This window comes from Tiliqua scincoides, chromosome 2 (genome assembly GCF_035046505.1).
Source record: "Tiliqua scincoides isolate rTilSci1 chromosome 2, rTilSci1.hap2, whole genome shotgun sequence".
NCBI lineage: Eukaryota > Metazoa > Chordata > Lepidosauria > Squamata > Scincidae > Tiliqua > Tiliqua scincoides.
Genome location: NC_089822.1, coordinates 217,064,096 through 217,077,503, shown reverse-complemented (window position 1 = coordinate 217,077,503; position 13,408 = coordinate 217,064,096). Strand labels below are relative to the sequence as shown.

General features: G+C 42.6%; 1 protein-coding gene across 3 annotated transcripts in view; it reads left to right on the top strand.

Moving 5' to 3' along the window:
* The window catches only part of TKT (transketolase), a 32,916-nt gene extending 21,423 nt beyond the window's left edge, over positions 1–11,493 (top strand). For all 3 annotated transcript variants that reach the window (XM_066613688.1, XM_066613689.1, XM_066613687.1), the window contains 7 exons: positions 1,110–1,274; positions 3,596–3,752; positions 6,295–6,425; positions 7,124–7,207; positions 7,362–7,455; positions 9,556–9,678; positions 11,133–11,493. In XM_066613688.1, coding sequence (XP_066469785.1) covers positions 1,110–1,274; positions 3,596–3,752; positions 6,295–6,425; positions 7,124–7,207; positions 7,362–7,455; positions 9,556–9,678; positions 11,133–11,320 — 942 coding nt within the window. In that variant the 3' untranslated portion in view covers positions 11,321–11,493. The remainder of the gene's footprint in view (positions 1–1,109; positions 1,275–3,595; positions 3,753–6,294; positions 6,426–7,123; positions 7,208–7,361; positions 7,456–9,555; positions 9,679–11,132) is intronic.
* Positions 11,494–13,408: the final 1,915 nt, after the last annotated feature.

Genomic DNA, 13,408 nt, shown 5'->3' with positions numbered 1-13,408 from the left:
ATTTACAGGCGGGGCCTCAGTATCTGCAGGGGATCCATTTTTGGAACCCCGTGGATACCAAAAATCGTGGATAATCAAATCTCAATCCCATAAGTCCTCTAAAGGGAACCGGAGCTGCCCTTGGAGGGCTTCCCCGGGCCTCAGAATGCCTTATATGGCATTAAAAAGCCAGTTTACCTTTGGAAACTGGAGGTGGCATTTTTTCAGTTGAAATGGCCATTCTGAAGCCCACAAAGGCAGTGGGGCAGAAGTACTCTGCCTCTGTGCCCTCACAGTACAACTCCAGTCACCGCTGAAAGGCTCAAGTGGGGTCAAGATTGACTCATGTGAGTTCAAGGGACCTGTGTTGGGCCTGATCCGAAGATACACAATCCCCAGATACAGAGGCCCCACCTGTAATTACTTTTTCTTCTGGGCTTTTAATAAATTAGTTACAGTTTGATTCTTTGCCTTCCTAGTCCATATTCACAGGTAAACTGTTGGGTTGTCATCTCTTCACCCTGCAGACACTACTGTGGGTTTGATTTTTAATAAGAACTCCAGGGGTTCCGTGTGGCAGGGTAGTTTTTCCCCAGATAGTCCTCTTCCTGGTCTCTGTAGCATGACATGGTGGCAGTGGATATGAACTACCAAGCTGTTGGTTAAGTGGGAAAGTGGAAGGTGTGCATTCGCATTAGAAGCTACTTCCTCCAGTCACTGTCTTTTCCTGAGTCCTCTTCCCTAAGAGTGAGGTTAAGTGGCATTGCAGAAATTACAGGCAGTGTAAATGACAGTGTAAATATTGAGGATCAGGTTGTTAAAGATTTTAAGCGGTGATTCTTATAAAAACCAGACAAATCTGTAGAAGATAACTCCATACCTGCATTACATACTGTTAATCAAGAGAAAGATGAAGATTTGTTTTTAATCTCTTCAATGGATATTGGTAGAGGTGTTTGAAAGTTGTGCTATTTATTTTAGAAGTAAGCCCATTGTGTTCAGTAAGCCTGTAATCCTTATTTACCAGAAGAAAACACCTTTAGATATTGGTAATTGTAGTTGTAGGATATTTGAACACAGTTGAAATCCTATCAAAAGACAAACGGTAAATTTGTCATTTTCCTTTTCAGTTTGCTACCCGCAAAGCTTACGGCTTGGCTCTTGCAAAACTGGGCCATGCCTGTGACCGTGTGGTTGCTTTAGATGGGGATACAAAGAATTCCACATTCTCTGAACTATTCAAAAAGGAACATCCCAACCGTTTCATCGAGTGCTACATTGCTGAACAAAACATGGTAAGCTCTCGTGTAAGATTTTACATTCTGGCTTGGAGCCTTGTTTATCCATAGATTTTTCATCCACAGATCTGGCTCAATGCAGGTCCCCTGAACCCGCATTGAGCCAGACTGGACTCCACCTGAGCCCTCCCAAGATGACTGGAGCTGCGCTCCAATCCCCTCCAGAGGTCTTTCTGAAGCCCACAGAGGCACCTTCAGAATGACCCGGAGAGGCAAAAATAATACCACTTCGGTTCCTGAGGGAAACTATATTATGCATTCTGAGGCCTCAGAAAGAATTCTGAGGCCTCCCCCAGGTCTCAGAATGCCTTATATGGCAGAAAACATGTCACTTCCGATTTCCCTCAGGAAACCGGAAGTGGCATTTTCTTTGCCTCTCTGAGCCATTCTGAAGCTGCAGAGGCAGTGGGTGGATGCAAGCTGCCTCTGCAGGCTTCAGAAAGCTCTCCCGAGATGATCAGAGCATAGCTCTCATAGGTCCCCTTCAGAGGGAGAAAGGGGTGGAAAATCATGTATGGGATTATTGATTTTTGGTATCGGTGAAGGGTCCAAGAACTGTGTGTGTGTGCGTGCGTTTTCTTTTCAGCGTTCAAAGCAATGTGCAACAAAATTACAAAAACACGTAATTAATAAAAACATTAAATAAAACCAACTAAAACAATTAAAATGAAACTGGAGCAGATTAAAAGGTGTAAAAACAGCAATACATTTAATTAAACTACAGGCATCTCCCAGTATCTGCAAATCTGCTTATCTTAAGTGCTCCCAGGTATTTGATGGGCCACTAAGATAAAGGAAGCAGGACTAGATGGACCCTTGACCTGATCCAGCAGGGCTCGTCTTGTGCTTTTAATGGATGTAGTGTATGGGATACATGCAACTGTGTTTATTACAGTCTTATAATTATGTGCAATTTCAAAATGCCTAGGATTAATTGGTTTATAATGGCTTACTTAGCAATTACTACAAGTTGTAGCTAGGGGGAGCGGTTCTGCTGCAAGTAAATAGCAGCTGTGGTGGAGGACAATATTCTCTGGGAAAATAGTGCAGAAAAAAGACTCGCCTCTCTCTCCCATGCCACAGCCTTGATCTGGATCAGTATCCTGCAGCTGTTAGTTAAATAATAAAAAAAGAACCAATGTGTAGCATTCAAGGATATGTTCAGTGTTTGTCTAGTTTGACCCCAAATGCAACTGTTCATGAGTGATACTACACCAAATTCTGCAAAGGAAAAATGGAAAAAACACTCAGCAATATAGAGTTTCTTGGACATGCCCATCTACACATATTGCTGTAAGTAATAAATATCTTGACACAAGCATATTACTCTGAATCAGAGTGCAGAGTGCATATTTCTCTGAGATAAATCTAGAAAGTCTCCAAAAGACCTCCAGGAAAGAGAGAAAACAAATGGCAACAAAAGTGCTGACAAATACAGATAATGAACCATAGTCAGATTAATTCAAGGTTCTAAGCATTTCATAATGCTCCTTATATACAGTTCAGTTCACACAGTTCCAACCCATCCATGAGGCCAGCTGAAGCAGGCAGTAGATTGGTGGGGTGTGCCCATTTCTGTCTGCCAACTTGCCTCCACTGCTGCTTCTTGGAAAAGGAAGAGGGGACCATACAGGAAAAAGAAACTGTAGGAGGAAGGCAAGTGCTGTGCTAGGACACTGGAGAGTGGGAGGAGCAGAGGCTGGCACATAGTTGGGTTAGGCGCAGCATTTGGCATGCTGCCTCAGGTATCAGGAGGTCTTGGTCCAGCCTTGAGTTCACAGGTCTTTGGGATGTTGTAGTTAGGTTGCTGCCACCACAGCCATTGCTACTGATCTCTTCACAAGCTTGAGCAAGGGTTTGTTGCACCCTTAGTAGACGTGCACAAGGACAACTTCTTAACATCTAGTCCCTCAATGACATATTGGGGTGACATGGAGGATGTCGGTGCCTAGTGTTGGTTTAGAAGAAATGAAACAAATAAGATGACTGTACGCTGGAAAGTAGCGTATAAGGAGAAGAATGCAGAATTTTTGGTTGGTTAGTGCAGGTGTACAAGCTTAGGGTTGTAGTCACTGACATTTTTTATGCTGTGGAGTCATAAACATGTTTATTCAAAAGAACACTCGTGTTACAGTGAGAACTTACAAAAAAATAGCTGTACATCAGTCTGCAGGTAGGTGAAATGTTCAACTTTACGCAGAGACAAACTCAAGCATTTAGCAACACAACCTGTTATGCAGCTGTTCTTTGTATAGCGCAAGTGTTTGTGCTGGAAAAATGCCTTCCAAGTGAACCTTTTCCTTTGCCCCTCTTCCCAGGTGAGCGTTGCAGTTGGCTGTGCTGCCCGTGACAGGAACATTGTCTTTGCCAGCGCCTTTGCCACCTTTTTCACCAGGGCCTTTGATCAGATCCGCATGGCAGCCATTTCTGAGAGCAACATCAATCTTTGTGGCTCTCACTGTGGTGTGTCAATTGGTGAGTGTCTCTACATTTATGAAATTATCTACCAGATTATCTCTGGGGGTAAAACAGCACCTGCATGCATGACTCGCACATTCTTCTCTTACATTCTTCTCTTCCCCGCTAACTGGGTAAGAGGCACTTTTTCAAGTGGGTGCTCCTCTTTTATTTAGCAGGGGGAGAGTAACTGGCCCTCCTCACCCCAGTAGTGTCTTTCCTAGCAGCTGTCTGCTGGTGTTCTTCTGCATATTTTTAGATTGTGAGCCCTTTTGAGACAGGGAGCCATTAGTTATTTGATTTTGGGCACAATCCTGACCCCTTATGTCAGTGCTTTCCAGCACTGGCATAGGAGTGCCAATGGGACGTGTGCTGCATCCTGCAGTTGGGTGTCCCTCAAGGAGGCCTCCTCAAAGTAAGGGAATGTTTGTTTCCTTACCTCAGAGCTGCATTGCCCTTATGTCAGTGCTGGAAAGCACTTACTTAAGGGGTTAGGATTGCGCCCTTTCTCTGTAAACTGCTTTGTGAACTTTTTGCTGAAAAGTGGTATATAAGTACTGTTAATAATAATAATAACAATACAGTGCATTAGTGTTTACCTGTGTATGACTTTTAGAAATTGCATTCCAGTCTCTGCTTCATTTTATAATTATTATTCTGAAAATAACGTATATACCACATTTCAACAGAAAAGTTCCCAAAGCAGTTTACATACCAAATAAATAACCCATCTGTCAAACAGGATGTTAGTAAAAGCTTCTTCAAAATGTGTTTTGAGTCTCTTTCAAAAGTTTTGGGAGGCATTATAAATGTCCCACATGCACTTGAAACTGCTGTGTATTGTCAGTATTATTTTAACATGCAGGACATCTGTTTCTGTCTAGCAAAGCTTGAATCAGTGTAGCGAGCTTTTTTGAAGTTTTTATACTGCTATTGCCATGTCTATAATATGGACAGGGATTTTTACAATCTGACATGTCTTCATAAATCAGTTTTGACCTTCTGTCTACAAATCTTTGAAACCAACAGCTGACTCTTCCTAGCTCATCAGTGGAGGATATGTCACCACAGGGGCTTTATACTTTCCATCATTTACTATTACAAGTAATTTATAATAAAAATCCTCCCCTGGAATGAGCCAAAATCAGAGCTCTGCAAAGCTCACCGGAAGTTTCCTTATCAACTTAATTGGAATTAACACTGCACAGGAAGTTTGCATTGGCAATATGGATAGACAGCTGTAGTGAGCCTGAACCACTCACTACATGCATGCATTCAAGAATCTTTTGGTCCTATGATATTTCAGGTTTTTTGCTCTGTCCATTAGCTGTAGTTTTCTAATACCACTTGCCTCTCATGCATTACTTCAAAGGGAAGGATAATTTTCTGGTGTTTCTTCCATGGAAGAATGTGCAGTGCAGTTCTGCTTTAAATGCAGGTGCTTGCATAATTCAGTACACCTGCTCTATGTTACTTTGTAGGAAGAAGTGTATGCTTTACATGCTCAGATTTGATAATTTTTCTCAAATTCACATAGCAATTAGGATGCTGATAGCAGGGGACTATCCCTTGGAACTGAAGCATGTGCTTGTATGAAGTATGTTCTTGAAGTCTTCTTGAGGGTCCAGGTTCAGTCCTTAGTATTTTGAGGAATGGAATTTCAGATTCCAATGCTGAGAGAAACTTTGGCTCCTTCAAGTTTCAGAGCAGTGAAGATGCTGAGCCAGCTGGGGTTGGCAGACTGGCTGCACCCCTGCTAACCAGGCAAAGAGTCAGTGCTGAAATTATGCTTTTCTTATATTTAACATGGGAGAGCAACTCAGAGCATGACTCAGAGAGAGCATGACTCAGTTTACAGCAGCTTCCTAAACCTCGTGCACTTTAAAGGATACAATTTCTTCCCATTTGTTGTATAGTGTTTCCTAAAACAGAACATCCTCTGTAGCAATTTTCTGTACTGAAAGCAAAGACTTCTCCTGACACAGGTGATGAAACACGTCAGCTAAACCGACTGGAACCCAGAATAAAAAATTGTACTGAAAGTTGTGTCCTACCTGGTATAAATTCCCCACACCTTTCTATCAATAATATGAGTCTATCTGCAGTTCCTTTCTTTGGAGGGAAGACAGCTGGGAATCTGGTCTGCCAGGGCCAGAAAAAGACTGCTATGTGTACGCACACCCCAACATACTATTATACTGTACCTTTTCATGGATCTTTCACTCACTGTTCTTTGCCTTTTGCTCACTGCATAAAACTATATACCTTCCTCCTCTTTTGTGTTCTTGTGCATCTGTTTTTGTTGTTCCTTTATTTAGTTACTGCTTAATATTGCATTTTTCCTTGGTTTTTCTTTATAACCCTAGTTCTTTTTCTTTTTAGTTTCCTTCTGTCTTCTTTCTTTGCTCTTTAGAGGGTTCCAAGTTTAAGGAGACAATGGTAGGTAGTCTTCCATGTCTCATGAGTGTTTATTTTGGATACTATTTACTTGAAAAAGTATCCAGAAGAGACTTATAAATTCATCTTATACAGATTTTTTTCCTCAACCCTTTTCCTTTAGGTGAAGATGGACCATCACAAATGGGTCTAGAAGATCTCTGCATGTTCCGTGCAGTTCCTAATTCCACGGTCTTTTACCCTAGTGATGCTGTATCCACTGAAAAGGCAGTGGAACTGGCTGCAAATACAAAGGTCTGCAACTCTTTGCAAATGTATTACCTTAAAATGTTTACAACGTACCTTCACTACGAAGGGATTCTTAAAAAGAGTCCCGACTGCCTCATTAAGAGCTCTTTGTTGGACTTTGACCACCGTAATACATGCAGTCCATTATTAAGTGGAAGATTAAGTGGTGCACGCTTGTATTCTAAACTTGCAGAATGATGAAGGGCACAATTCTAACCCACTTTCCAGCACCAAAATAAAGGCAATGCAGCTCTGAGGTAAGGGAACAAACATACCCTTACTTTGAGGAGGCCTCCGTGAGTGACACCCAACTGCAGGATGCAGCACATGTCCCATTGTTAGCATTAAGCAAGTCCTGGAAAGTTGGTTAGGATTTGGGCCGAAATTGCTGATGGGGAGTGGGGTCAGCCTTTTCTGCTTGGGTACTGATTACTATGAATGCATCATTACCTGATGAGCAGAAAACTCCATTGTTTTCTGGAAGGCACAATCGCTGGCTGTATGATGAATTAGGCTACATTGACAGGGGCAAAAGAGGGTTGGCAGTACTGAGCTAGATGGTCTGACTCACTGTAAGGCAAGTTCCTACATTCCTCTGAAATGCAAGCCAAATGGAAAAAGACAGCTTTGTGAACTTAGCTTTTGAAGAGCAGTCTGAGGGTTGAACTGGTATTACAGTCTATGTTGTTTTTGTTCTCAAACAGGGCATATGTTTCATAAGGACCAGTCGTCCAGAAAACACTGTGATTTATGGCAGCAACGAGGAGTTCCATATTGGACAAGCCAAGGTGAGAACCATGTAGTGAGTCACTAAAATACTTGAACCCCAAGAAAATCATTGTTAAATATATTGACCTTAAATCAGCTTTAAAGAACTTTGAACAAAAAAATATATATATAAACCCTGATGTATTTCTTATCCTTGTTTTTAATGCTCATCAGGTGGTGTTCAAAAGTAAGGATGACCAGGTTACAGTGATTGGAGCAGGAGTGACTCTCCATGAGGCACTAGCTGCGGCTGAGCAACTAAAGAAAGGTGACTAAATGCTGGATATTATGAACTGCCTTGAAAAATGTGTGCCAGCCAGACACGCTTTTCTGTGGAAGAAAACCAGGGCAAGAGAACCAGTGGAAAGAGAAACAGAGTTCTGGATAAGCATAACCCAATTCCTAGATTCTCTTGGAACTTAGACATTATGAACTCAAATGTCACTACATTTTTTTTTATAATGTTAGACCTGACTTAGACATAACATTCCCCATCTTCTCACCATGGCTAAGGGTCCGATCCAGACCTGTGCACACCAGCTTAGCGCCAGCATGCACTGTCGCTAATATCCCATAAGGCACGTTTTTGAGCCCTTTCCACAGGCCCAGTGCTGGAACTAGCCCAGCACAAGCCCGCACTAGGCCAGCTCTGGCACTGGGCCCACATTCCACCATCCGGTGGTCGCCGAACTGCCTGGCAGTGGAGAGTTGAGTTGGAGGTGGGGAGGAGGCATTCTGGAGCAGGGAGAGGGTAGGGGAAGGCATGGTGGGGGGAGATATTCACTTGCTTCTCATGGAAAGAAATGTCACTTTTTTCTGAAACATAGAAGCATACTATTTTTATATAGGGTTAAATATATTTATATATATTTATTTATAATGTAAGATGCATTATTTCATTTAGTTGCAAACCACTTGCCTGGCAGTAGTTCACTGACTCCACTCACAACTAATTTGATGCCTGAAACTTGTTTGCATGTCTACTCACTTCACGATAGATATCAGTACTCTGGTATCAGAAATGCAGCGATTGACCTAGTCTTCCACCATAATGCCCTTCAGTGGAATATTAAGGAAATCTCACCACTGAAAAGCCCACTAGACAATACCCTAATTAGAAGAGATTACAAAATATAGTACTAAGTATGTAATGCAATTATTGCATTTGAGTGAGTTGGCAGTTCAGCATTAAGGAGACTGAAGCTTAAGGATGACTTAGTGATATCTTGATCTTTGGATATTCCCTAAGCTACAGTAGCATCTTGTCACCAAATTCTCCACTGGCTCTATGCCTTCTTTCAGCCTTAAGTAATTATAGCCAATCAGATATGCAACAGAGAATCATTCTTGATAGGAGTACTTATGGCATACAGTTTAACATAGCATCTCATTGTTGCAAGCACAACATGGATAAAATGACAGTTGGTGGTTGAACTCTGGTGTGGCATTGGATCCTTTTATATATATTAAGCCTTGGTTCCATTTCCCCTTTTTCGGCTCTAATAGATAATAGACATTACAAATCATTGACTGTGTGGATGCAAAATGTTACAGTATAGACGCTAAGCCAGAATGCATGTGGACCCAGAGATAGCAATGGGTCTATTGATCATGCTAGGCTGCTCTTTGGGTTTGCCAGCCAAGAAGCAAACACTGTGTGTGAAGCTACTGTAGAGCTGCCCAAATAAAATGTTACTTTAAGACTTGATCTCAGGGTGCCTATTGCTTTAAGACTTGATCTCAGGGTGCCTATTATAAAGCAGGGGCAAGGGCTGGCTCACATGCCACTTGGTTTCTTAATGCAGTCCTCAGCAGTTTGTGGCTCAATGTGTGAACTGACCCAGTGAAAAGAATGGTATTTTAAGTGACTGTGGGTAATTCAGTTTGTCCACTGTAGAACTCTATCACCAAATAGTGTTAGTTGCACCCCAAAATTACCTCTTAGCCTTGCAAGTGACTATTAGTGACACTTGAATTCTTTCTTAGTGGATCAGAGTAGTAATTGCAAATAGCACATAATTAGCACACATCTCAAAATGTGATGGTAAAGCATGTAGACAAAAGCAAGCAAAATCCTTTGATTTATGGTGGTTTTTGCTCTTGTAAAGTGCAGAGGTCCTTGAAACTGAAGGACACAACATGAAAATAGACATTACATATAATAAACAGAAAGTTGCTTTCGACCACATTATTCTATCTAGTTTTAGATATTCAGTAGTTCCCCAGAGCCTCGCAGGGATGCTTTAATAAGTGTTGAATGTGAAATGCTCAACTCTTAGGATTTTCAGATATCAGCCATTTTCTCACTTTGGCTTTTGTTGCACCCCATGCCCTAATGCACGTTACCTTTGCTGCTCCTCTTCTCCAGAAAAAATTGCCATCAGAGTGATTGACCCCTTCACTATAAAACCTCTGGACAAGAAAACTATACTTGAAAATGCAAGAGCAACCAAAGGAAGAATCATCACTGTGGAAGACCATTATTATGAAGGTATTATTAGTAACCTACCTGGTACAAAGCAAGTTTTCAGTATCTGAACACAGAGGCAAGGGTAATTTTCCACTCCTCCATCTCCATCATTTCCATGGAAACAGGAAGCTGCCTTACACTAGTTCACACAATTGGTCCGTCCTGATCAGTGTTGTTTAACTGCCAACGGCTCTCCAGAGTTTCAGAGAAAAAGAGTTCTGCTCTTTTTCTCTGAAAAAAAGGTATTTTCCTTCTCACACAACACTAGAACTAGGGGACATCCACTAAAATTGATGTTAGAAGAGACAAAAGAAAATATTTCTTTATCCAGGGTGTAATTTAGCCTGTGGAACTCTTTGCCACAGGATGTGGTGATGGAGTCTAGCCTAGATGCCTTTAAAAGGGAATTGGACAGATTTCTGGAGGAAAACTCCATCAAAAGTTACAAGCCATGATGAATATGTACAGTGAGATTAGCTGGTCACTCATCATGAGGGTTGGGTAGGAATTTTTTTCTGTCATCTGAATTGGCTGTGGATGGCAGTTTTTACACCTACTCCAGACTGGCGAAGGAAGGGTGGTGTGTTGAGTAGGTTTCATGTTTTAAAAATTGGTCACGTGTTTAATAAAGTGGCCCAAATTAAACCGAAGTGCAGTCTAGTGTCATCATTTGGGAGGTGCAATGGTAAGTAGAATGCCTGATGCAGGGGAGTAGCAGTGAGATGAAAATATCTTGTGGTCTTGTGTGCTCCCTGAGGCATCTGGTAGGCCACTGTGAGATACAGGAAGCTAGACTAGATGGGTCCTTGGCCTTATCCAACAGGGTTTATGTTTCTAAGTTGCAGGCCTGTCCTGCATGGGGATTGAACCTGGAACTTGCAAAGCATGTGCTGTACTTGTGAGCTGCATCTTCTCCCCAGTTCCAACTTGGAAAAGGCCATGGCCATCCTGCTTGAGCTGGTTGTGTAGTTGCGCTCATGCAGTGCTAAACACTTGTCTGCCACTGTATAAGGCTGTCTTTTGAAAAGTTTTTTTTTAACCCATTTCTGCCCAAGTTTGCATATACGCAACAGGCACCAAATGTGTACAGCTGTGGGCTGGGCAGACATGGTTTAAAGGATGCAAGTTATCTAAAGGTCTGAGGCATAGGATATGTTTATTTCATAGAACAGGCTGGTGGGCTATTGAATCCTTTTGACTGCTGGAGTCGGAAAGCCCTCCTTTTAAGCTCAGCTCCTGTGCCTTAGTGTCCTGTGCGGATTCTTGGAGCTTATCTCCTAAGATTGGGTCTCCAAACCAATTATCTTGGTCTCAGAACAAAGACTGTTTAGAACAAAGTCTCTCATGGCACAAACAAACTGAAGCCTTTCTGATCCCTTTGAACTGTCTGTTTTCTTTTTAAATAGGCACATTAAGCTGCTTACCAAGCAGTAAAGCCTACTAGTCATGACTTGTCGTATACCATCTTTCCTTAGGTGGCATTGGCGAAGCAGTGTCTGCTGCAGTGGTTGGAGAACCTGGGATCACTGTCTCACGCTTGGCTGTGTCCCACATACCAAGAAGTGGAAAACCAGCTGAGCTCCTGAGCATGTTTGGCATTGACAAGGATGCCATTATCCAGGCTGTGAAGAAGGCCATGTCCAAGTCAAGAAATGCAGAGTAGTTTGAATCATATGCCCATTGTGTGATGCTAGAAATGGTGTTTGCACCAGGTGGGGAAGAGGGGAGGATGAGTACTGTAACTTCAAACGTGCTTAAAATTATATGCAGCGTTTAATGAAAGAAGTCTAATAAAAACAAAATTTTTGGGAGCAAAATAGTGTTTGATAACTTAGCCAATAGGAGTCATGTACTGGAGTGAAAGGAGAGGTAGAAAACCACATGCTCAGAAGCCATGGTACAAGGCAAATAAAACAGATAGGTCCAGGTTTGTGTTTTTCAAGATACTGAATGGCCACACTTTCAGGACTCTGTTCAGTGTATCAAAATGCTTTACTACTAGTCTCTCCTATCCTGTGCTGGTAGGACAGGCTGAAAGAGTGGCTTTCCCAAGTCCATGCGATGGGTTTCATGCCTGACTGTAGGAGGTTGACGCGTGTTCTTTCACATGCATGGCCCTGTCTTTTGTCTAGCTCTGCAGATTGATTCTAAATTACTTCTCCTTCCTGCCTGAGACATGGAGTGATGGTTGGTGCAACTTTTGTCTCCCTTCTATGCACATACATTTAGAGGAATTTACATCCTCCAGCTGGCACAGTTACCTGTCCAGAAGTATTTATCATGTTCTACAACATCCATGATTAACATTTCAGTTCATTTCCTCCCTTCCTAGGATAGGTTCAAGTAAAACATGCCTGCATATTTTCCTCCAATATGGTTAGCTTCCATCTAAGTGTTAGGCATACTGTAACTTTTTCCTCACCTGTTTCTTCCTGTATTCTCTCATCACATTTTATTTTAAAATATTTATATCCTATGTTCTCATCTTAGAATCATTTAAGGCAATAAATATTACAAAACATACAGCAGCTCTCCAGATTCAAGAAGAAATCAGAGAACCGCAGAGCACACCTGTGTGCAAAAAAAGGCCAACTGCAATGGGGAAGGAATTCCACAGGTGTAGCACCACCATAAAGGAAGGCCTCCTTTGAGTTGTTGCCAATCAAGCCTCAAAATGGTGTTTGGAGGTGCAGGAGGCCTCTTCCAGTTGAACTTAAACCATTTTTGCCCAATGTTGCATATACACAACAGGGATCAAATGTGTACACCTGTGGGCTGGGCAGAAATGGGTTATGGGGTGGACTATCTAATGCAGGGGGAGGTGATCATTCAGATAACCTGGTTCTAAGCCACATAGGACCTCAGAGGCCATTATCAGCACCTAAAATAGCATCCAGAAGCACATACAGCAGCTGGGAAAGCATCAGCCTGAGTAAGATTGCTTGGTTCCAGTCTCTGTTTTTTCAATTTGCACCGTATACTTTCCAGATGGTGGGCAGGGACAGCCCTATGTAGAGTGCATTACAGTACAGTGGTCCCTTGGCATGTGTGAATTTGATGATCTGCGCATGCTGGGGGGACCCACCTGTGAGGCAATCTTTGGTGCTCCTGGAAGCCATTTCTGGGTTGTACAAGGACCATGACCCCTCCCTTGGCCCAGGGGTCACCCCAGATGCATTGTGAAAGAATTTGGGCAAACCTCCACAATTCCTTCTCGAGTGCTTCAGGGCCAAAGGGGGGGGGTCGCAAGTACCGATGCAACCTGGAAGTGGTTTCTGGGAATGCCTGAAACTGCCCTGCAGCTGCTGTGGTTTTCAGCACTGAGGTAGGGAGTGCTATTTTTTTTTAACTTTTTGAAAATCTTAATAATGGATTTGACTATTCATGGGTTTTGACATCCATATGCCAGACTCCCCACACATGCCAAGGGCCCACTATAGCACAGTTTTGATGTCATCAGTGGGTGGATCACTCTGGCCAGGTCTGACTGGCTCAGGTACGGATACAGCTGGTGTCCTGTCCTATGCTGGACAACGCCACCTGGTTACTGCTGCACTTGTTTATCCTCATCCCAGCCCTTCCTAATGGCAGGTGATGAGGAGACATAACACTCACAGCATCCCCAGCATTCCGGGGGAAAAGAGATTATTAGGTGGCATCTGTATCACTTTTTCCATCCATACCCTCTGCATCCCCTTTAAAAGCTGGGCCATGTACACTCTCAGTGCAGGTGCAGAGAGGAAAAAAAGCC